Raw genomic sequence first — 24,979 nt, forward strand, 5'->3', positions numbered from 1 at the left:
ATGTCAGTCGTAGGAGTTTTCCACTAGTTTTCACATTTTATTGTCCTATAATAAATTTATTTCTGGAAATTTTTTATGTCTTACTCAGTAGTGAAAGCAATTGTTAGTTGCAGACATAAATTTCATAATTGCACCAAAAATATTTTTGCACTGCTGAAATAGTTACAGCTACAAAATATTGTGGAGCATTCATCATTTTAATCTTGCTTGCGTTGGCAAAACAACCATCTGGAATAGTGAGAATTTCCCAATGGATCATTTCAACCTCTGAGATGTCAGAAAGCCAAGCAAAACTGAAAAAGATAACGATACAAGCAAACTAGCAGGTCAAACAAACTACCAGGAGATTTACTTGTTCTCATGTATTGCTTGATTGCATTTTATTTAACAGACAAATTGTATGTTTTATGTATTCCAGTTATGTCTTCATTATGCCAGATTGTAGTGTGTTGATATTTCAGTAGCTCTATTTAGCTCAGAAATATTGATAAGATTTACATTTACACACATGGGCTTTACACATACATGTGCTGCAGTTATATAACACCTGAACCTGTGAATACTAGGTTTCAGTGTGTAGAAGACAGATATTCATGCTCCAGTAAAATGAACAGATTTATTTATTCTGCACTTATTTCTGCCTTTCTCCTTGCTGAGTACCCTGTGTCCTTTTCCACAATCTCTGTCACTCTGTCCAGCTTTAAGTGTCAGTAGGTGAAGTGCATCTGTGACCCTTAAATAGCTGACACTACCATTTTGACCTGAACCTGCTGGTAATTAGCAGAGCTCTGCTGACCTCAGGTCAGTCATAGCTAGCGCACTTCAAGGCAGCTTTGTCTTGGACTTGCATTAGGAAAAGTAGGAGACCTGAAATTCAACTTCTGAAATCTGAACCTTATATTCTAAGGGCAAAAATATTGATGGAATAATTGATGGAGGAAGATGAAGTGAAGCAAGGGAGGAGAGTGAATTAATAAATTATACTGTGATGTATGAGCACATTTTCTTCCTTTTCAGCATGTACAAGACGCCAGAAAAGAGATAAAATTCTAATGAGAAGAAGGCTTAAATCAGACCTAAAATAAAACAGAGGAATATGTGCATGTACAGTTTGTGCTTGTACCGGTTTGTGTACAGTAATCAACTTTCATAACTCAAGATTATCTAAGTTTTCCATTAGTGTTGTATGTGATAAGAACAATCTGAATTACATTTTTGATTGCTTAGTGAAAGAGGTTACGAGGCTAAGGAGAAGATTAAGCTATAATCAAGTGCAAAAATGGTTTCACAGTCCTATTTAGCACGTCTTCTGTTTGGGGAGAGAAGAAAATTCACAAAGCTGAAAGTCTGTCATGAATTATTGTACAGGTTGGTGTCTCATGTAAATCTTCCAATTTCAAATCCTTAATTTGATGACAAGTCAACTTTAAAAAGTTAGTGGAAATCTACAGCGTTTGTCAGATACTGTTTGTTCGTGTGACTAGATTAATTATCAGAAGGCAGAAATCAGCAGTTTCTTGTGTCAAATACAGTAGAGTGCCAGAGGAGATGAAGCAGCGCTAATGATAAAGTGCCAACTAAAAAACAAGACTGTGAGTTGAGTATGTGAACAACAAAAATAAAGTTGTTCTTAAATAATCAGGCTGTGCATATGCTTGCAGTGTGTTAATAAATTCAGATTTTTGAAGTCTGCAATCCACAAATGTCGCTATAATTGCATTACTTGTTTTCACTTTTTATGGATCTTTTTGCATTTCATCTTGTGTGGATGTAGCATACTAATTTATGCATTCATACACTAATGGAGTAAGAAAAATAGTCACAACTATAAAATCACATTCATTAATGTCTTTAATCATGATCCTGCTTGGTCAAGAAAAATCCAAACCCCCGACATTTATTCATTTTGACAAAATTCCCCCTATTTTACTGTGGAGAATATTGTGTTAATGCATTATTTTTAGGAATGAAATGTTATGCTGATAGGCTGTCAGTGTGTCATTGAAACCAGATGTCAGGTGTATATGTGTCACTTCATACCATCTCTCTGGCAAAGGCAGCCAGACTGATGCGAGGAAGTTGGAATGCAAATAATCTCTGTGGAGGAGGAGAAGCAGCCTGTGGGGATGTTCCCATTAGGATGTTTAGAGTGGATTAACTTGTCAAACTGCCTTTCCTCAGTAGACATACTGTATACACACACACAGCCAGGCATGCATGCATACAAGCAACAACAAATCTGTACACATATGACGCACACATTTACAGCATCCATCCCACCTCCAGCCTCGCTTATTATCTATTAGTCATAGTCTCGGCGCTTATACTCATACATGCTCTACACAACCACTTTATTTATTTATTTATTTAAGCTGGAGAAGTGCTGTTGTGCATCACAAATAAAGGGTATGTATTATTAAGAACCTACTTTCACTTCCTTTTAGTATTTGTTTTCAGGTACAGAACAACACAATAAAAGTATGTTCTGTTAAAATGTGCTTAAATTTCTAAACACTTCTAATTGGAAATGCAATTACTACACGTATTTCATTCATATAATTAAGAAAAATGCAGGTTGGAAATCGTAAACACCTGGCAGGATGGACTTTGGATAGACTGATTCAAACTCATTGTCATTTTACACAGATGCAGAGAGGTGATTCATATAATTCATTGTGATATTATGCCAATAACAAAATAATAGCCAATCAAAAAGCAGAATTAGCAATTAAATGGATTTCTTTTTTTTTTTTTTTTTTTTACCAAGGGGGGAGGGGGCAGTTTATATTCAGGTGGCATGCTCTCTGTTTGTAAAGTGCATATTAATGGCTCATTATGCTTTTAATTATGCTAAACCTATTCATCAGAATTACTAATAATTTCTCTTCCCTGTTGTCTCTGTGCTTGTCTAACCTTGATAAGTTATAGTGGTTAGTTAAGCAAGATACATGATCACTTTACGTTTCAACAGTGGAGTGTAGGGAGCATTTATCAACATGACATAGTGGAAAATCATTCACTTTTGCAGCTGTGCCTCTGACTAGCAATAAATTCTAAAGAAGTAGATTCAATCATCTTGAATGTGTGTTTGTCCCACTTTCCTTTACACTTAATTTCACTTGATATAACACATAGCTGGTTTTGTGCTTGTAGAGGGTGATGAAGGTCAGATGTCCATCTGACACATCCCAAGGAAGCAAAGTAGAGCAGTGTGAGCAGAGTGATCTCTGTGTTGACGAACTCTGAACTGTGTGTTACCCAGAACATAGTGTAGTTACAGCTCTGCACAGTATTATCCAGATTCCTCCCACAAAGTTCACTGAGGTCCTCTATCAAGAGGCCCAGAAATAGACAGTGCCGATGCATGTGAGGTGTTTGCATATGAAAAAAATGTGCTCCTACAGTACAACAGAGGCAGAAGTGCAAGCACAAAGATAGACTCCTTCTTTGTTTATTCATAGCAATATATATTTGTGTGTGCGTGTGTATGGAAAAACATTTTTTAAGGTAGTAGATATACTACAAGATTATTATTTGTAGTTTCACAATAAAGTTTGGATTAGATATTAGATTCAAGATTCAAGAATGTTTATTGCCATTATGTGCACATAATGGATTTTTTTCTTAGAGGTAGTTCTTGGCTAAAAAAAATATAAAAACACTAAAGATTATGTACATCAATATAAAAACACCAGAGAATATGTATATCAAGACTATTATATATAGAAAAGAAATGCAAAACACAGCGTGTACAGTGTAGTAACAGTGTGGTAAATAGTATGTGCAGAATTCAATTTGTGTGCAATATCGTGTGCAAATAGGATAGCAAATGTGCAAATGAATGACAGGTATTAGTTTTTAGATAACATCACATTTTTAACACTAGGACAGCTAGAGGTTTCTATATACCTAAACTGATCAAATCAGTCAGATTTACCCATGCATCATTTCTGGTTTATAGGAACGTCCTTTCATTAAATTAAGTAATTTTCTTCAATAACAAATGGCTCAAGTCATAACATGAGTTTAGCATCCCCCTGTCTTTTAAAATATCTTTAAGAATGTGAATATTGTATAATAGGGTATTAGAAGAAAATATATGCCATATTTATTTTGTTGGTTAATCTCTGTCTGTTTCCACTGTCAACTCTTTCAGATCACAAGTTAATACACTGCATAAAAGACAAATGTCTTTAAACATAAATGGTGAAAAAAATGATTATGTGTCTAAAGGGGTTCATTTGACCCAGTGGCTGTTTGAGTTAAATGCCCTTAGATTTAATTAGAGTTTATCTAGACTATATTTAAGAACAGGAAATATAATACAATATAATTTTATGAATAGTGGAGAGAGTCAACATTTCTTTAATACAGATAAATACCACAATTGAAAAACGTGTAGATTTGACCCATTGGCCATTTGAGACTTAAAGGGCCGGATCTACAAACTGATTTACTAACAGTGCACACTTAGGGTTGTGTCTTTCAAAGTTGCAAAATAACGCGTCTGCACCCAGTTAGTACGTTTGCCACAATGAATATGCAATATGGGGTGTTTACATGCAATTGTGCATGTGCTGGGAGGAGAAAACGTAAATATATTAATTTAGCACACGCAAAGTGATTTATCAAACCCCAAAGCAATTTTGCTCATAGAAACTGCGTTTATATTTAACATGGCTCGAAGGGAGGTGCAAACGGTTTGGATGCGTAATTGTGCACACATGGCTGCAGTTACTGTCGCAAGAAGGAGACATCAAAATGATGAAACAAAATGCAGAGAACACATTTTCACCTTCATGTGAACATTTTTGGAATTAATGAGGAAACACTCATTAAAACATATGGCCCATCCAACCTTGTCATTTTGGAATTGTTGGATGAAGTCAGAGCAGATTTGGACCCAGTCAACTGCACCTGCTCCTCAATGCTGGACAGAGGCGTCTCATCCACTGGGCCCCCACCTGTTTGATTTGCTGATGTTATATCATACACCAATTTTTCTTTTGCTCTCCTTCTGATGTCTTGATATTTTCTTTTCACTTCATCCACTGTTCGCATTGTTTTACCAACAGCGTTTATTTTTTCACAGATTTTCTCCCATATAGTGTTCCTTTGTGCGATCATCAGATTTAGTTCATTTAAGTGTCTTTTTGCTTCATCTACCAACACCTCTAATTCTATAGGGTCGAATTTAGCTTTGGGCTTTTGTCTCCAAACTCATCATGCAGCAAACCAACAAAAAGCACACAAACCCCCATTTAAACAGGCATGTCTCCAACACATTTGCACCTTTTATCATTTACACAATCACTATTAATAAATCACCTGCAAACTCTTGTACAACCCCACACCCAAAATTCTAGATTGCACATATAAATTCGTAAATGCAAGTTGGGATCTTAGTATATCTGGCCCAAAGTGTTTAATTTTGATGTTAGAGAACAGCTTTACTTGTTTTATACAAGCAAAGATAAACCATCTTATCATGTCAAATCACTCCTAATGTAGAGCAATGAATCAGAGTGTAAGTAAAACCACCTCTGGATTAAAGGGTTAAATCTCTATAGACTATAGTGAGTGAAGGCCTCAGGGAAATGAGAATCCCCTTTCGCAAAGATTTACACACACACACACACACACACACGCACGCACGCACGCACACACACACCTACACACACGCATTTCAGGTCAGTTTCAGACTGTTGTTGATCAGGACAAATTTTTGCCCTGCGGTCCAAAGTGCAGTGCAGTTAGTTTTTATGTCAAACACACACAGACACACACATAGTTCATGCCCAGTAAGGTTGGCACAAAGGCCTGATTTAGTACATTGACCCGCAAAGTAAAACTGCCAGTGAGAGGATGCTGTAATTCCTCTACATTTAAAGGCCATAAAGCTTTCTAAGATCGTTGTGCCAGCTGTTTATCAAGCATAATTTGTGTTAATATTAGCGAGTGTTACTCAGATTTACTGTGTCGTGAAAATTTTAGGTTATTGGCAAATATATGCAAAATAAATAAATAATTTGAAGGTGAATAAGTCATGTTGTACAGCTTTCTCTTTCTCTTGACTGTTATTGTTGGTTTCATGTGTTCTTCCTTTGGGTAGAATCTCAGTATTTTTTATTTTTGAGGTATTAATCTCCAGAATATCAACATTATCATCTCCTCAGTGACTATGTTAGAAGCGTGGCGTCAGCTCTGATATACAGGTTCACATGTTTATTCCATGTGTGAACATTTTCTAATGTTTCTTGGTGTCCTGATTCAGGAGATTTTCTTCTTTCTCTTTTGCTTTGCTCTATCCCCCTTCTCTCCAGTGGGTTCTCTTCTGTTTTTTTTTTCCCTTCTTACAGTGGGAATAAGGCTGACTTCTATTTATATGCTCAGATGCTGGGGAGATGCAACCCCGTGGGATTTCTATACAGTTCTCCCTGTTCACCATCTCTCGCCTCTTCCTTTCTGTCCTTCCTTTATCTGTTTGAGCATACATAGTTGAGGGTTAACCTATTTTTTCGTGCTACCAATGAACCAAGTAGAGCCTATAGATTCTCAATTATCATCTGCAGTTTGAATTGTGATTAAACTGTAATGACCATAATTGTTCTCTCTGAACCACTCAACCGGAGCTGTAAGAATCTAACCAGTGGATTGATTTATCCAGTCCAGACCTAAAATAGTTTCTTGTATGAAACTTACACCAAAATTTCCTCACTATGCAAAGAAAGTCATCAGTTGATACTTACAACCACACCTAACACACACAGTAATAGGTGCATGACTTTATACCGTACGCTGCAGTTACATTTATTCTCTCATCATATGCATATATTCCTACCTAATCACACTGATGCCAAATTAGTCAACATGTACATCATTAGATATGTATTAATATATTTTAATCAAATCAAAACAGTACTGCACATTAAATATTTAGGATACTGTGCATATTTTAATTCAGGAGTTTCATCGACATGAACCTATCAAGTATGTACTCATAGTTCTTGTGCAAATGCTGATGACAGAAGGGTCTCGAAACTGGTTTAGACAGTAGATATTTATGCTGGTCCTACTCAAAGCGATATGTTCAGTATGTTGGAGCTTTTCCTCTTCGGATTAGTGGTTGTTGCCCCTGAGGTGCTCGGTGTGCCTTTACTTGCATACATTTCCACTTGTACACTGGATAGCTGCAGATATTCCTGTGCCTGTCAATACTCTGGCCTTTTCTTTTGGTTTTATTTCACATTATTGTGTAGACATATGGAAAATGGCTTTGGACGGTGGATCAGACAAAAACAGTCAAATAACAAGAGATTTATTGACCTGAGAGATTTCACTGGAACATTTAGAGTTTAGAACTTCATGTTTATGGCGCTCTTTTCTCTTCTAATTCACAAGCATCCCATTACTGAATGGATCATTAGTACACTGAACCCCAAACAAATTCAAGTGCCGCGCAGATGACATTTACTGAAAACCCAGTGGACTCTGTTCTCGTCTGTGCACTTTTGCACCACAGTTCTGTCAATATACTCTGTATATTTTTGTTGGTGTGTCTGCTGTCTGCCATTAATAAGTACAACATGCAGCCAGACTGTGGGGGCTTGAGATATTCCCACAATATCTCCCAGCTCTCTGTGCAGCTCAGACACCACCTGCCAACAGGACAGAAAATGCACATGTTAACTGGAATTACAGAAGTGACAGCAGATGTGTCATCTGGTTTGGCAAACAGATATGGGGGTAAAGATTGAATGATAATTTGACACACTTATGATGTTTATTTTGTCTTTTGGTTGTCCTCTTAGAGCTGAAAACTTTAAAGTCTTAGTTTTTAGTGTTGTTTCAACACTGTGGCTGGGTTTATGTAGCTCAGCTCCAGAAACAGGACATATTTCCTAAGCTTTATGTGCATATAGAGATGCATGTTCAAACAGTTTTGTGTTGTAATCTAAAACTTACACACCTCATATTTACATATTTGTCATGTTGAAGGTGCATTTTTGCAGGAGTCAGCATTAAACTCCTGCTACAACACTTTCCTCTTCCCCTTTTTGTTTTAATACAAGTTGAGGTGGTTGAACTGCTGGACTGTGAAGCATCTTGTCTGGGCTGAGCTGCAGCTAGAAAATCGTGACAAGATAAGATTGTCGCATCTATACTTGAATGCATCCAAGGTACTACAGTGAGATATCGCCTTTCTGAAGTGCTCTATCTCTCTGTGGCCTTCTGTGTCTTATAGGTTATCTATTTCTCTGAGTATGAAGAGAGTTTAAAAGATTAATCTAGGCCTGAATTTGTATTCCAACAATGATCTCCCTAACAGCGCACTCGACAACAGAGAGACTAGATCTATTAGTTTTCCAAATAATATTCTGTTGAAGTGAAGGCTTTATGAATAATTGATCAGAAATATTTGAATCTCCGTGTTGTGATTTTATGACTCTTTGCACCCTTGTGTGAAATTTTCTCTCAAATTCTGCAGTAATGATAAACAGTTGCTGTATATGTGATGGTTTGGAAGTGTTTCTCACAAACTGCACATCACACTGACAGTGGACAGTAAAAGCCTTCTTTCCTTTTGGGTGTTTTTGTAATACAGAAACATTTCCTCTTCCAAACTGCCACCGTTTCACACATTTTTTTTACTTTTATTTTTTTTTACTTCAGATTGACTACTGTAAGGAGGTGAGTGGGTGCGTATAAGACATTAGGTGATTTCCATTGGCTTTTCGTTTTGTTACAAACCTTTTTATTAAATCTTTAGTATTTGCTTTAGTGGCACAAGGCTGGAATCGCTCATGTTCTTTGTCACTGGGGCATCCAGGACAGGTGTATTTGCCGCTGAGTCTCCATTCAGTTGTCAGGCATTTTTTTCTTAATTTTGTTTTTCCCCATTCTTCACTTTTTGACTCATACAGAGTCAAATGAGCCAACCATTACTACAGTGTGAGTCACTAAGTGAAATGTTGTTCATTATTCTTTTTATTTTATTTTATTTATTTATTTATTTTTGATTTTTTTTTCTATTTATTTTTTTTAATTATTTTTTTGTTTATTATTATTATTATTATTATTATTATTATTATTATTATTATTATTATTATTATTATTATTATTGTCTTTTTAAAATTTATTTATTTTGATTTTTATTAATTGTTCATTATCTCCATTAGGGTTGGAATAGTTATACTCTCTCAATGCTTCCTCAGGTCCTGCACTGGTGGGTGTAGTCAGGAAGGACTATGCCTCCCAAAACAGCATCGCCCTCTCCTGGGCAGAAGTGGAACAGCCGCCCTCAGACATAGTGGACTATGAAGTCAAATACTTTGAAAAGGTAATTCCTCTAAAAGATTAAAATAAGATAAATTAAATTAGTGTGAACTTTTATTTTACAATATTTATGCACTATGTTTGTTCATTACTTTGTATTTTTTGTAGAAATAGTTACACAGAAAAGTTATTGTTGCATAGTTGCACCAAGGTGATGAAGTTCACAGTTACACAGTTATCAAAAATAACTGCTCACAGAACAATGTGCATTGTTAGCATACAGAAACACAAAACTAAGGGTGTGGTATTCATAATTCATTGCTAATTCTGCCGTACTCACCATCTGCTCTGGAAGTTAATTGGATGAAATTATGTGTTTTGTTCAAACGCTGTGATAATGGGTTTATGCGTGTTTGTGCCACTGTGGGCCTTTGTTTAACACCTCTTGCAATCTGTTTCTACTTTTGCAGGAACAAGAGCAGCTGAGTTACTCGTCAACACGCACCAAAGTCCCCAGTGTAGTGGTAACCGGTCTCAGACCCTCTACTGTCTATGTCTTCCATGTGCGCGCTCGCACCGCCGCCGGCTACACAGCATACAGCCCCAACTTTGAGTTTTCTACTGCAGCAGAGGGTAAGAAAGAGAGAGAGAGAGAGAGCGAGAGAGAGAGAGCGAGAGAGAGAGAGAGAGAGAGAGAGAGAGAGAGAGAGAGAGAGAGTCATGGGAACAGTGTTTGCAAAGTATGCAAAGTGACTGTGATTTAAAGAAGGCTGGCACTGACTGATATTCATCACTTCTGAGCAGAAATAGTTTTATTTGAAAAGCATATCACTGGAAAAGATGAAAGTTTTAAAAGACAGAAAGCCAGAGGTTGTTGAGTTGTCTATGTTGATCAACAACCCAATAAAAACCTTGGAGACATTTTATGGCCATTCTTTGTTATGGATCAGTAAAACTCATCAGAACTCTTTCAACCATGAGTCATTTGTTTTATATTTATAAGGTCTGTAGTTCCTTATTCAGGTTGTGAAGTTGTGCTTATAGTTTTCATGCACACATAAGTGCTCTGATGATTCAAACTTTGAAAATCACAGCCTTCAACAAGATTGACATTTTAAGTGACAGGTATGTAGATATGTTCACCTTCACATTCCAGTACACTTCTGCACCAACGCTCACTGATATGAAGATGACAGTTTATATACGTAGACATAGGCAGTATGTCTCACTGTGTAAACACATGCACATTTTCACACAGCTTCATGCCACATTAGGCAGTTTATATTTCTTAAAGGTTACGTATATATAAAGGTGTATTCAATCGCATGAACAATCATTTATGGCATCACTATAATCTTCTAGTAACATGCATTAAAAGTAAAATAAACCATGGCTTTAAACAGACTTAATTTGCCATTGTCAGATTAGTGAACATGGTAAACTGTCTGAATTGGAAATAAATCTAATATGTGTCTGCAATTTTTTTTTTTTTTTAATTGTAGGTTTTGGTCCAGCTTTTGCTTCATATAATTAAAAGATGCATTTAGACACTTTTATGAGGGTAAAAAATGAATTAATGGATGCCTTTTTTGCCTTGTAAATAACGATAAATATGAAATAGTGGTACGGTTTATTGTCACTAAATGAACATCTTTGTTCCTCAGATCCTGATATTGCAGATCAGGGTCAAGTTCTAGTGGTTGTCACAGCATCAGTAGGAGGATTCTCCTTATTGGTCATCCTCACTCTCTTCCTCCTCATTACTGGACGGTAAGACATGGCATTGTTTTGTTTGTTGTCATCTTATCTATAACACACATACAAACACACACACCTCTGCCTCTTCTCATAATCTCCAATGTGACACATCAACCGGAAGTCTGTTAATGGACTCTCCTCTTGTTATCTAGCAGACACTCTTATTTTCCAAATGGCTGAACCAATTTTCTGCCTAATTACTCAGCATGTAATGCATGTACCAATGATTTGCTCCATTCCATTAACTTTCACCGGTTGGCTCACACTATTGTCTTCCACACATTCAGTTCAGTTTATTTATTTATTTTTTATTAGTTGCAATTATTGATAAACAATGAAAAATGGCAGTGAATCAGCAGATGCTTTGTCAGGTCTTTTACCTAATTGTGATTAAATTTGAAGTCATAATCTTTTATATGTATATTAATGTACATATTAATAATATTACAAATGATGTTTCTCAAAGAAATCATAAATGCAGAAACTTTTGAGTATGTTGAGTATGTTTTGTGCACAATTCAAAAGATATTTCAACACACATGGCTATGTTACGAAAGGGGGCTTGATTCCATTGAGTCTTAGATATCAAATCTTGCCGGGCTTTGTATTGCTCTAATCCCATCCCTATTCTAAAAATCTACCTGTAATATTCCATATTGAACTGGTCACATGTCCAGGCTGTACCACTGGTGACTCCAGCGCCCCCACAACCCTCAGAAAATGACTGAATATTCCATATTAGCTGTCATACTATTGTATATTTCAACTATCTCTGATGTTATCTCATATTTTTAAAAAAAGTAAAAACTTTTTACTTTAGGGCTACAAATGCTTTTGATAATATTGACATAAAAGTTGTGTGTATAAATAACACAAGGTGCAAAGTCCTATTATGGAATTTTCAAAAGGTAACTTTGTTGTGTTACTTTGACATTGAAGAGGGAAATTGTTCCCTCTGCATTGACTATTACTTTTGTCTCACCTCTTCATCTTTATAGAGACTGAGCCTTAAAAGCCTTGAATTTGCAGGGTTGCAGATAGGATAAAAAAGAGAAAGTGAAGAAAACTATAAAGGCAAGCCCAAAAATTGCTGTAAAGGAATGGGTTATAAAAGAAAATTGCTTTCTTTTTTTTCTCAGCAGAGACAACTTGCAAAGAAGCAAACAAGGATATTAATTTTTCCAAACACATTTGCCAGAATATATATCAACATTTCCAGTTTTGTGATGAAACTGTGAATTATTTTGCATTATATAGATGTAACTGATAATAAATAATTTGTTGTGTTGTTAGGCACAAAATACTGAGAGGGTTCTTCTTCTTCTGTGGTAAACTGGGCAGGTGTCAGGGGTATATCAAAGCCAGGATGAAGTCAGAGGAGAAGAGAAGGACACGCTTCCACAGTGGACATGGTAATGGACATTATCCATTTGTTTTTGTCATGTCTTTCCGATTCTGTTGTTGCGTCTTGCCTTGTCTTAACTTGTCACAGTGACTCTAATGACACAGTTTCTTGAATGCAGTCTTCATCATCTGTGCATATTCCACCCACCTCATGTGCAGGTCACAAATTTTTATCTCCACATTTTTTCTGTTAAATCAGGCTCTCCCCCATGTATGTGTTTTGATGAAAACATAACTGATAAATACTGTTACTGTGCAAAATTACACCCACTGGCACAAGTGTGGAACGAAGTCTTTCACACATCATTTATTAACTTTTCACAAATTATTGTCTGGCCATATTCTGTTTTCAGAATTACAAAATTGCCCTTTGAGTGTTACTGCAATTACAGGTAAAAGCAAGGCTTCTGATTGTCGCACAGGGGAAACATATCATTCTTAGCAAACAGAAGTGTGTCCTGTAATTTCCAAAGGTAGTTCAGTGAGAGCTGTTGCAGGATTGTATCCAAGGTCTGCAGGAACACAAGTGGCTCCCAAGACAAATCTAAGTGTTCTCCAATCTCTGGGCATGTTTTGAAAATTTGTGATTGATCCAAGGACAAAAATGAAATTAATTATTGGAACATTCTTGGCATATTAATGCTCCTGTGTGTGTGTATGTGGATGCTTCAGTGTATTTTCATGCTTTCTTATGTGTCTTTCCTTCAGTGTGCAGAAACTAAGGTTTATTTTTGCAGTAGAGTTCTGGTTTTTCATTGACTTACAGTATTTTTGTTCGCCGGTGTCAGTGCTGCTGACATGTTAATATAAATGTATGATATGATATAAATGCATGACCTAGTTCTTCAGCAATTATGAAATGCTTTTGAAAAGCTGTGATCTTTGCCTCCCACGGTCTTTTCTTCTTGTTTGTTCTTTACTATTTGCACTGGGGAGGCATCACCAAGACAGGGGATGCCAGCAGGCTCAACAAACTGGCAACAAAAAAGGCTTGTTCTATTACTGAGCTGAGCTTAGACACCCTAGAGACAGAGGTAGAGAGTAGACTCCAAACTGGAATCTATTGCAGGCGATGCCTTCAACCTTCCACAATGTGAGCTGACACAGCTATAAAGTACATTTAGTCCCCAGTTCATCTGCTCGAGGTGTACCAGGGGCTGCTTCAAGTTATCATTTGTGCCAGTCATCATACACAGTGCTCACTGCAGCAACATCTCCAGCCACAGTTAAAGAGCAGGATGCTGGAGCCTTGCGCCATGCACTGCTCTGGGGCATTTTCTCAACTCACTCAGCTTTTTTCTCCTCTTTTTTTTGGGCCTTTTTTTCTACTTCTTGACAAAATAACCTGGGAACCTTCAGCTGCAATCGAACCACATACAAAACCAATTAGTAGTGTCATGTAGTTAATTTTCTCTCATTCATTTTATTTACATAAAACCTTTGAAAATACAGTGAGGGATAATCCTTAATGCACAAAAATCAGACACAACTACAATTACATGGCAAAAAAATTGTGAATACAGTTAATGTTTCAATTTAAACTAGATGGAACAATTCTAAAAAAAAAAATGTATAAATATAGGTAGTAACAAGAGACGAAGGATAATTAACATAAGAACACTGAAAAAATGAAAACTAAAAACAGTTGCAATCAGTCAGATAAGCAAATAAACCATAAGATATTTTCACCGATATTAATGAGATTTATTGAAACATGTTTCAGGTATGTGAGCCTTAATAATAAAGGACATTTTCCTTATTATGTATGATCTGACAAAGATGCAAAATACATTAAAGTCTATTTTCTTCAGGTTTTTTTTTTTATGTTCTAATGTATCCAATATGCAAATTAGGCGTATGTTTTTAGGCTGTTTATGTAATAAAGGTATGCTGTCTTTTTTTCCTTTTCAGTCCCATTTTCTGGGATTAAGACTTATGTGGATCCAGACACATATGAAGACCCTACTCAGGCTGTGGAGGAATTCGCCAAAGAGATAGACCCTTCATACATATGTATTGAGAGGGTGATTGGTGCAGGTAAATCAGTATATGCACACTGCTGGTACACATATTCACAAATATATTGACTAAAACTGTCTACTCTGTATGTGTTTACCACCGGAGCAGAACATTGTACAAGATAAAAAATGAACTGATAATGCCTGATTGGTAACTAGATGGAAGAGGCTATAAAGTGCAGGCTATTACAGTAACCTATTTGGATCTCGTTCGTTATTTCCCAAATTTATATTTAACCTGTAAAACACTGTCAGTTGTCTCTATCACCTCTATCATGTTGAGTACCAATTTTGTTGTATAAGAAAAGTTAAGCCTCATAAAGTTCCAGTTTTAAACTTTAATAGCCACTCGTAGAAAGCTGATTTTACAAGTAATTTATTGGACTGTAGCTTAGAGGAGCAATTGCACATTTTTGAAAGCCATAATGTTCGTTGGTTCATTAAATTGAACAGATTGTCTGTGCTTTCCAGCCCATGAATGATTTCTAAGGGGCCCTCCATTGGTCAAGTTTTTGTGGCATGGGCTCCATCTAATGGAGCCCGTGTGAAACTACCTATTTTATTAAAATGACAGAAATTACAGTGTTTAGTAATGCAGTTCCAGCTTTACTTGATTAACTTTCAATTAAAAAGTATAAAACTATAATTCCTTTTACTACGGTAGAAATACTAACTAATGTATGTATTTTAATTAAAATCTAATTCAGTTGGTGTTTGTGTAAGAGATAGATTTATAATATTTGAAAGATTAAATGACTGTGTGTTTATATTACAGGTGAATTTGGAGAGGTCTGTAGTGGTCGATTACATATACCTGGAAGGATAGATGTAGCTGTGGCAATAAAGACCCTTAAAGGAGGCTATATGGAACACCAGAGGAGAGACTTTTTGCGTGAGGCATCTATCATAGGGCAGTTTAACAGCCCTAATATCATCAGGCTCGAAGGAGTGGTCACTAAAAGTAAGCTTTGTCAACATCCTGACACTCATTTCTTCAGTTTTGTTCTGTTGTGTTCTTCATGCTCAGGTTTTTTAATCTTTTTTCTCAGGCAGACCAGTAATGATAGTGGTGGAGTACATGGAAAACGGAGCACTTGACTCTTTCCTCCGGGTGAGAGCTTCACAGAGAGATACTCCTATGTTGAAAAATCATCTTTATATTGTATTTTCATTTGTCTTCTCACTGTCTTCCATTCCAGAAGCGTGATGGTCAGTTTACAGTGCTCCAGCTGGTTGGCATGCTGCGAGGCATCGCAGTAGGAATGACCTATCTTTCAGATATGGGTTATGTTCACAGAGACCTTGCTGCTCGTAACATCTTGGTAGACAAAAACTTGGTCTGTAAGGTTTCTGATTTTGGTATGTCCAGAGTCCTTGAAGATGACACTGAAGCTGCCTACACCACTACAGTGAGTGTGGATCCTTGTCAAAATGATGGAGTTGTATTTTCTGAAAATACTTGTAACAGTTTTACTCTGTGTTGCTGTTATGTATCAGGGGGGAAAGATACCAATACGCTGGACAGCACCAGAGGCTATTGCTTATGGAAAATTTTCCTCGGCTAGTGATGTTTGGAGCTACGCCATCGTCATGTGGGAAGTAATGTCCTATGGCGAAAGACCCTACTGGGAGATGTCCAATCAAGATGTAAGCTCTCAATAGAATAGAATAGAATAGAATAGAATAGAATAGCCTTTATTGTCATTGTGTACAATGAAATTAGGAGTCAGTCGAAGTCACTGCAGCAATATTTATAAACACCAGTGCTATAGAAATAAGAAAAGAGCAATATAAAATTACAAAAACTGAAAAATAAGATTAAAAAATATGATTTAAAAAATTACAATTTAACAAAATAACATGTACAGAAGAGGATTAGGGCCACTAGAAGAAAGAATTCTGACTTTTTTCTCATAATAACAATAATAACAACAACAACAACAACAACAACAACAATAATAATAATAATAATAATAATAATAATAATAATAATAATAATAATAATAATAAAATATTGGACCTTTTTTCAGTGGCCCTAATCCTCTCCCATAAACATGAGAATAGAGTTTAGTGGAAAAAAAAAAAAAAAAAAAACTGGATAAAATATGAACAGGCACAATTTACACTATTAACAGTATTAACAATATATATTACCATGAGTAACAGTATGTATATCTATGAGTACAGTATGTCTCTCTAACAGTATTAACAGCATGTATTTTCTTCAAAAACAGTATGTACAGTATATCTATGTAAAACAGTACGTATACCTATGAACCAGGTCTATATAAAAATATTGCATCTATTTTTTGATAAATATTGAAGAAGTATTGCATTGTTACCGCAGGTAAAAAACTACATGATTACATATTTATTGTTCTTTTATTGTTTTGTTTTCTCTGAGTTAAAATAATATAAATCAGTAATTTATCTAGTTTGATGTAAAATATGAAGCCAGATTCAAGGTTTCCATTTTTTCTCAGGTCATTTTATCAATTGAAGAAGGCTATCGTCTTCCGGCGCCGATGGGCTGCCCTGTGACGCTGCACCAGCTGATGTTGCACTGCTGGCAGAAGGAGGCTGGACAGCGCCCACGCTTCAGCGATGTGCTCTCTTTCCTTGACAAACTCATCATTAATCCCGGCAGTCTGCTTACTCTTGTGAATGATGTACAAAGGTAAATACATATTCACACAGTCACTAACACTGTGTGTGATTAATGGCTCCCTAGAAATGATTTTAGAGCTTATATAACTTCTAATCAAACAATGTTTCCAGCAACACTGAAAAAGCTGCACAGACTTTAAATGTTTTAATTACAGTAGCTAATCTTTAGGGATCTGAAATGTATCAATCACTCCATACAGTGCAGGTATGAGTAGAAAAATATGAGTTGTTGCATTTAAGTGTTAATGGGAAGTTCAGAAATTAAAGAAACTGGATTGTCATCATAGTGTACATATGTTTCTACCCTATTTGTTTGCATATCATTCCCAGATGACAAACACTGAGCAAATATGAAAATCTTAATAATAATTATTCATCCTAATTGTCAGTAGGATTTGATAGATAAGAGCTTTTCAAAGTATTAAATATTGTATATTTTTAAGTTAATTTATGGCCCATCAGCAGATATGTACAAATGAACACCTAATATCTGACTCCTGTATTTGCACTATTTCACTCTCTGTCTGTCATCTCAGTCTCCCTGATTCCCCAGAGGACATGCACGACTACCCTCTTTTCATCTCAATCGGCGACTGGCTTGACTCCATCAAAATGAGCCAGTATAAGAATAACTTCCTTGCAGCAGGCTACACAACACTGGATTCCATTTCAACGATGAGTATAGAGTGAGTCAAGTCAAATTGTTACAGGGTGAAGCTATCAAACATCCCATCAAAAAGAAAGCACAGTAGCAAGACTCAATGGAAAAGAAGAATTAGTGCCATTGATCTGATCGCCATGTGCTGTAATGAAAATATATGTATGTGCTCATCTCAAAATGTTTTTCTTCTTTGGGTGTATAAGACATGCATAGTGAAAAATAAAAGGGTGATATGTTGGTGTTTTACTGCATGCTGTAAAAGTGCACTCATTGCAATGATCATGAAGCTGCAGGTGTGTGAAGTTACTGGTTGCAAAAAATATTGTTCTCATATAAGATTGTTATTGACTTACAGTATTTGTTGTAACAAGGATAAATACTGTATTGGTCAAATACCCAGTTCTTTGAATGATGCAGGTTATAGTGATGTGAACTTTTTTTTTTTTTTTGCATGTTTAGGTCTAGTTCTCTTATCAAACTATTAAAATATTATAAATCTTTTTCTTATCTTCAGCGACATCAGGCGTATTGGGGTCTGTTTGATTGGCCACCAGAGGAGAATCATAAGCAGCATACAGTCTCTTCGCCTGCAGTTTCACCACATCCAACAGAATGGCTTTCAAGTGTGAGACCATTACATAAAGACAGACTGTGTGTACACACTGAGCTGGAAACAAACCAGACTTCCTCTGCATCGTCATCCGACTAATTGCAAAAACACCAGACTGTTAGGTGTAGCAGGTACCACACACTGCTCATATGAGAGCTGTCCTCTCCTAGACCATATGTGGTCTAGTTACCACACACACACGCACACTCATCATCTTATGGATCGTCATCAGTACAGCCTCCACAACAACCAACCTCTGTCAGCGTCGGCCAAATGCGGTCTGTTTATTATCTCAGCAAATACTAGCATTTCACTTGAATTTAGGACTTACTTTCTCTAGTGTCTATTCAAGTGTTCACCAATACCTCTTCTCTCTCCAAGTGACAATCCAATGGTTTCTATTGACTCTATTGAATGGTCTCAAGTCTGTTACCTCATGATCAGAGAAGATGTGGATAGGACATAAGATATGGTGTGGTATGGTAATATATGGGACAGTATGTGAATTATTAAAATAAGTACTTTTCTGGATGGTTTAGGAAACTATTCAGCTGAAATACAGATCGGCAGTATGGTAAATACAATCATGTTTTATGAACTGAAGACCGCTGAATGTCAAAAGATTTTATAGAAATGTAATGTTCTATCCTCATGATAATGCAGTATGTCTTGTACAAAAAGTCTTGTGAAAGGTGTATGTTTTATTCAGTATGTTTGTTCCTTATTAAACAACCCTATTTTAATACTTAGTTCTCTCTCATCTCAGGCCTGAACATCAGCCTCTCTTTTCAAAGCAGCCGAATGTTAAACTTTATCTTGATTTAATAAAACACACACACACACACACACACACACACACACACTCGCTCTCTCTCTCAGACACCTCTTGGTTGTCACTCAAGGACTGGCACGTTTTCTGGACATGGAGAATTGTCAGGTGAGTCTGTCAAATGAGTGCTAATTGTAGAATAACAGGCGTGGGGCCTCTAAGTGGCAGGTTAGGAGGTACCAAGGAGATGCTCACTGTTTATAGCAATTGTTATTTTTATTTATTTATGTATTTATTTTTTTCTTTTTTCAAATATCTTAGGCTTATTCTATTTGAAAATACTGTAAGAGTACAGTCCTAATTCTCAAAGTGGATTATGCTTCTAAATAGTTGCTTTTTCTCATTAAATAATGTAATTTTGTAATTTTAATATCTTCCCATTTGTTATGTTATTGCATTATTTAGCCTGTAGGGGGCAGACTAGCTCAGCACATCTCGGTCTCCCAGCAACAGAGTGTAAATAACAGGAGGCTCCTTCCTCCAGACTGGTGGGCATGAGTGAGAGAGCAAGTGAAATGAAAAAGCACTGATTTGAAGGTGGCTGTTTACTTACTATACAAGCTAAGGGCAGTTGTTACCGCATACTGATAAAGAGACACCCGGGACAAATTACAGGTAACGCCAATTTCTTCCTAACAAATTGGGAAATATTTTAGTAGCAGCTAATGCTAACAACCACTAGCGCTAGCTAGCTAGTGAAAGGCTACTTGCTAATGCCAAGTATCGATTACGATATGTTTTCGTTGTGTTATTTCACATTGATATGGCTACGTTATGAGGTTAAATCCTGTGATATTTACCGCATAGGTGAGGCCAAACGCTAGTGTTATGTATTAATGTGAATTTTACCACGTTAAAGTAACAACTGGCTTGTGAGAAGCTAGCTAGCCGCAACAAGAGATTAACTCATTAACAGTTAGCGAACCTTATCTTATTACTTTACGACATTAAAGAGAGCCCACTGGGTTAGAAACAAATAAACAGTGCCTCTGCAACTAACTGTGATGTTCTATTTAACAAGAGCTGATAAAGACAATCGCCTTGGATGATATAAATGATATCGTTACACAGTTGAGCCAAAGATAAGGCGGATTTACTTCTAATGAAGACCATTCTAATGATAGTGGTTAACAAATGTATAAAAACTCATTTACCTTAATGATATTAAGGGAAATGTATCTGAGCCTTTATAATGCAGAGGTGTAGAGTTGAACTGTATTTGACAAGGAGTAGAATCAGGGTTGTTTAAATGCATTCGTTTTGAGTAACACTATCCATGTATCCCTCTCTTACATTATTTGTGTTCTTGCTGTGTCACAGAGCACACAAAAACTGATGTTTGTCGGCTAGCCAATGGGGCTGTTTGATAAGTTGGCAGCATGGCTGGGGTTGAAGAAGGAGGTGAATGTGCTATGTCTTGGCCTGGACAACAGTGGCAAAACTACCATTATCAACCAGCTCAAACCATCCAATGTAAGTACCAGTTTACTATATTAATAAATGTCAGATATTTTATTGACCCAAAGATTCACACAGAATTCATGTATTGTCTAATTTAATCAGTGAATTCGACAGTTCTGACTTGTGCACGTTTCCTTTCCTGTCATAATGTTGTGCATGTATTCCCAGCACTCGCTGTCTTGTCTGTTTTTTTTTATTTTTATTTTTTTATTAATGATAAACTGCATTTGTCTCATAGGCCCAGGCACAAGACATCGTCCCAACCATTGGCTTCAGCATAGAGAAGTTCAAGACTTCCAGGTACAAATGTATAATAATCTACTGAGCATTGCATGAAATAATGAACCATGTCATCTCCCCATTTTTAGTTTTGTATGTTTGTCTCATGTAAATCTATGTGATTTGCCAGATCTTAAAATAATCCTCTTATATTTTACTCTGTTATTTATACATCAGCATAAAATCTCTTCTCTCCTTAGCTTGTCATTCACAGTTTTTGACATGTCGGGGCAAGGCAGATACAGAAATCTTTGGGAACATTATTATAAGTGAGTATACTTATTATACAAAACATGCAAATTTATACTGTTGATGCATGTATAAACATATCTTATCTTTGTTTTTTTCCATGTGTTTCACAGGGAGGGTCAGGCGATCATATTTGTCATTGATAGTGCAGATAAGCTGAGGATGGTAGTGGCCAAAGAAGAATTGGACACGTTACTAAACCACCCCGGTAAATTCACATTCCTTAAAACTTTCCTTTCTAGTTAACAACATGATTCCTTCTCTGACTGTCATGAAAATATATAATTTGTTTTATTTTTAAAGCAGCTAAAACAAAACTAAACAAAAAAATAACACTTGCCCTCCTAAAGTTTTCAAAGTCTTATGTCCATAATATTCTTAATTATATTGATTGCTTGACATTTTAAAACTATAATATTGTAATATTTCCTCTCTGTCTCACCATAGATATTAAACACAGAAGGATTCCAATCTTATTCTTTGCTAACAAGATGGATGTCAGGGACGCTCTGTCTTCTGTCAAGGTCTCACAGCTGCTTTGTTTGGAGAACATCAAAGATAAACCCTGGCACATCTGGTATGAATAAAAATGCAGAAGCATTTGTTTACATTGTGTGACATGTGCATACACAAAGAATCTAGATTACCATACCTGGATATAGTAAATATTGTGGTTACGTAAAATACATAATGTAAGAGTATCTTTGTAAGTTACAAAGTATTGCTAAGTTCTAGGAAGTGCTGTTGAGTTTCTACATATTAACTTATGGACCAGTTGAACTTTTTTACACCATAGTCAATTTTAGATTTGTCATTGTTATGGAAGAAAAAAACATAATGGCTGCATTTTATGTAATTGTATTAGTTTCAGGCTCTTGGCACTGCACATTGTGGCTGACTATAATGGTATCTTGGGGCACTTAACGGGAAAAAAAGCAATTCTTAATGTTATCAGTGCCACCTGTGTTTTGTTTTGTTTTTTTTTTAACAGGCTGAATATTGATTGTGAAAACAGTCCATTTCCAACACAAAAACATGGTCCACTGTTTACAAACTTTTTCTGATTAATGTTGTAGGATATGAATGACAAATCTAATAATGTGACCTATTGTTTTTCAGCGCCACTAATGCTTTGAAAGGAGAAGGTTTACAGGAGGGAGTCGACTGGCTACAAGGTATGATTAGCATTCACATTATTAATATATTCAGACTTTTATATATCTTTTTTCTATGTCGAAGTTCACTGATACATTTGTGTTGAACTGCTAAGAAAAACCTGTCATCATTGTGTTAATTATGTTTTTCTTTTCATAAAATTCCTTCAATAGAACAAATTATTCAGTGAGTAGTGTCTGTTAAGTGTTGTGGTATTGTGTCGCTACATAGCTGAACAAAATCCTATAAATCCACCCAAATATTCATCCTGGTGTGATTCTTATGTTTTGTGTCATGAATTAGCTGACAGAGCCACTGAGATATCCTGAACTAACCATGTGTCTAAACCTCCACTTTACCCCTCCTTTGTCCAGCCTTGTTTTAACTCCTGCGGCCTTTTGATGTGACAGTGTATCCCCTTAATAAGGACTGGGCGATCTCACAATCTTAGGTTAAAGGTTAAAAGGTCAAAAGTTAAAGGTTAACTTGGTTTATTTTCCCCGTAGGGAAATTCAGTCACTGCATTTTATCCATCCTAATACACACACAGTACCTAGCACTAGCATTAGCATTAGCACACATCAAGAGCAGTGAGCTGTCATTGAAGTGTTTTGGGAATCATCTCCAGATTTTCATCAGCACCATCTTAGATCATAATCAATTTTAATTTGACATATGATTATCTTTTCAAAGCAATTGCACAGATTATATCATTACAAAATTTAAAAAAATAATAATAAAAACTTGAAGTTATCTGTTTATCAGTGTAATTACAGTATTTTATAGTGTAATGTAAACCTTGCGTGCCAAGATTGCTAGCCCAGTGAGTGTATTTCAGTGGGTTTTTAGCATCTGTTCACATGCAAGTGGATTTAGTTCACATTAACTTGTAGAGTTTGAATAACATGTTGTTTTTTTTTGCTGCTGTTGAAGTTGAAATGATGAAGTATTACTTTAAATCCATCAGCTGCAGGCTTGCCTCTGTACTCCAACATACAGTGTATCTGATTTACACAGATGCCTAAGAATTATGCTAATGTAAACTTTTTGCAATGATTGTAAAATTTACAAATTAGGCAATCATAGTCTTGGTACTTAATGGAGAACTCCAGCTGTATGTGTTGGAAGATTTTGAATAGTTTTTTCTTCATCTAGATATTATCAATATTGTAATACAAAATGAAGGGTTTTTAGTAAGATACAATTAAAAACAGCTGTCACACACAGCCTAAGCCTCCAGAAAGCAGAGAAAAGCCAGAGGAAAACTTATAGTATGTTTGTAACTCGCCTTTGTACTTTAAAAGATTATCATGTGTTCTTTTGGCGAGATCGCCCAGTCCTGCATTCAATCAAGTTTGCCCTAATAAGCCTCCTCGTAGTTTACACAATTTTTTTAGAGAAATATTCCTACAATCTTTCATTCCCTTCACATTGGAAAAATAGTTGTAAATGACCTGCTCTGTATTTTTCTGATCTACTATTGTCGTCATGTTGTTTTCCAGATCAAATCAAAACAATGAAAACGTGAGGACATGAAGACAAAGACAAGGCATGATGGAATTGAGCTGCATCTTCCATGGAAAACTTTAATGAATGAGGGTTGGATCTGTTTTTAGAGGTACCATGATGCATCCATGCTTGAGAAATGGGGCAACTATATTGTTAATATATTCATCAATTTTATACACTTTCATTAAACTGTGACATTAATAATGTAAAAGTTGTGAAGCAAAAGTGAATCATTTTCAAAATCAGGTTTCTTTGGGTAAAACTTCTAAGCATTCAGATGCACATTTTGAGATCGGAAGTGTTTGGTGCATTCAATGTCCATCAGCTCAAGTGAAACAATAAAAAAAGTATCTATACTTGTAACAGTTTTCACCCCCAGTTTGTTTGTTTTTTTTGACAAGAATTGACAATAAAAATGTAATGTTAAAGTAAAAACACATTTCTATAAAGTAATTTCAAAATAAGATATGAGTGTAAATATTCACCCCCTCACATCTCATTATTTAGGCTGCGATGATCGCAGCACCGTGGATAGGTCTGTGGACACATTTACTGTGACTGTGGGCAGATTTACTCATGTGCCATATTCCTTACATTTCTTAATTTTGGATTGAACACTGGCACATGTTCAGTGACTGGGGAATTTTGTTTACATCCTTACCCTAGTTTATAGTTTTCCACTGAACTGGTTGGAGTTTTCTTCTGTTTTATATTTTTTTAATTGAAGTGTATACAAGAGAAACAAAGGTACATACGTATACCAGGGCACACTGATGTCAACATTAACCATGTTTGTATACACCATTAGATTTAGATTTGCAAATGTTAGGAGCAAATAACAATGAAAGTTGACAAACAATACAATGAAAAAAATATTAAGACATAGTCTGTATAAAATAATTAAACTGGTCACATAAACATAAGATAAAATAAATAAGAGTAAAAAAATAGGGAAGGGAATTACATTGTCTCAAAAAAATCCATAAACGGTTATCATTTATTGTGCAATTTATTCAAGTTTCCCCATTTTGAATATCTAATTGTCTCTACATTTAAAAAGGACATAGCCTTGTTAATCCATTGTGTGCTGGAAGGGGCTGTTG

At 35.9% G+C, this 24,979-nt stretch overlaps 2 protein-coding genes across 7 annotated transcripts in view; both read left to right on the top strand.

Annotated features, from left to right (window-relative positions):
* The window catches only part of LOC115410930 (ephrin type-A receptor 6-like), a 62,516-nt gene extending 43,379 nt beyond the window's left edge, over positions 1-19,137 (top strand). Inside the window, exons 9-20 of one of the 2 annotated variants that reach the window (XM_030122769.1) lie at positions 9,216-9,340; positions 9,747-9,909; positions 10,941-11,046; positions 12,328-12,446; positions 14,350-14,475; positions 15,232-15,417; positions 15,506-15,567; positions 15,656-15,865; positions 15,954-16,103; positions 16,940-17,133; positions 17,660-17,809; positions 18,299-19,137. In XM_030122769.1, coding sequence (XP_029978629.1) covers positions 9,216-9,340; positions 9,747-9,909; positions 10,941-11,046; positions 12,328-12,446; positions 14,350-14,475; positions 15,232-15,417; positions 15,506-15,567; positions 15,656-15,865; positions 15,954-16,103; positions 16,940-17,133; positions 17,660-17,809; positions 18,299-18,413 — 1,706 coding nt within the window. In that variant the 3' untranslated portion in view covers positions 18,414-19,137. The remainder of the gene's footprint in view (positions 1-9,215; positions 9,341-9,746; positions 9,910-10,940; positions 11,047-12,327; positions 12,447-14,349; positions 14,476-15,231; positions 15,418-15,505; positions 15,568-15,655; positions 15,866-15,953; positions 16,104-16,939; positions 17,134-17,659; positions 17,810-18,298) is intronic. The other variant, XM_030122777.1, reaches the window with a different exon arrangement.
* Positions 19,138-19,659: 522 nt separating this feature from the next.
* arl6 (ARF like GTPase 6) lies at positions 19,660-24,240 on the top strand. 5 transcript variants are annotated; one of them, XM_030122805.1, is made up of 9 exons: positions 19,660-19,838; positions 20,527-20,696; positions 20,923-20,984; positions 21,164-21,232; positions 21,326-21,420; positions 21,660-21,789; positions 22,332-22,387; positions 22,541-22,553; positions 23,870-24,240. In XM_030122805.1, exons 2-9 carry the CDS (start codon positions 20,577-20,579, stop codon positions 23,901-23,903), a joined length of 579 nt encoding a protein of 192 aa, XP_029978665.1. In that variant the 5' UTR covers positions 19,660-19,838; positions 20,527-20,576; the 3' UTR covers positions 23,904-24,240. The 5 variants fall into 5 exon arrangements, with proteins under 5 accessions (XP_029978665.1, XP_029978656.1, XP_029978649.1 ...); XM_030122796.1 differs by having other exon boundaries at positions 19,660-19,835; positions 20,539-20,696; XM_030122789.1 differs by having other exon boundaries at positions 19,661-19,838; positions 20,544-20,696.
* Positions 24,241-24,979: the final 739 nt, after the last annotated feature.

The sequence above is a fragment of the Sphaeramia orbicularis genome, chromosome 3, assembly GCF_902148855.1.
Source record: "Sphaeramia orbicularis chromosome 3, fSphaOr1.1, whole genome shotgun sequence".
NCBI classification, from domain to species: Eukaryota; Metazoa; Chordata; class Actinopteri; order Kurtiformes; family Apogonidae; genus Sphaeramia; species Sphaeramia orbicularis.

Bases quoted from the DNA above. Each gene is read 5' to 3' on its own strand.
- arl6 (XM_030122805.1), top strand. From the start codon at position 20,577: ATGGGGCTGTTTGATAAGTTGGCAGCATGGCTGGGGTTGAAGAAGGAG. The intron at 20,697-20,922 runs GTAAGTACCAGT...TTTGTCTCATAG, and splicing joins ACCAGCTCAAACCATCCAAT to GCCCAGGCACAAGACATCGT. The intron at 21,790-22,331 runs GTATGAATAAAA...ATTGTTTTTCAG, and splicing joins GATAAACCCTGGCACATCTG to CGCCACTAATGCTTTGAAAG.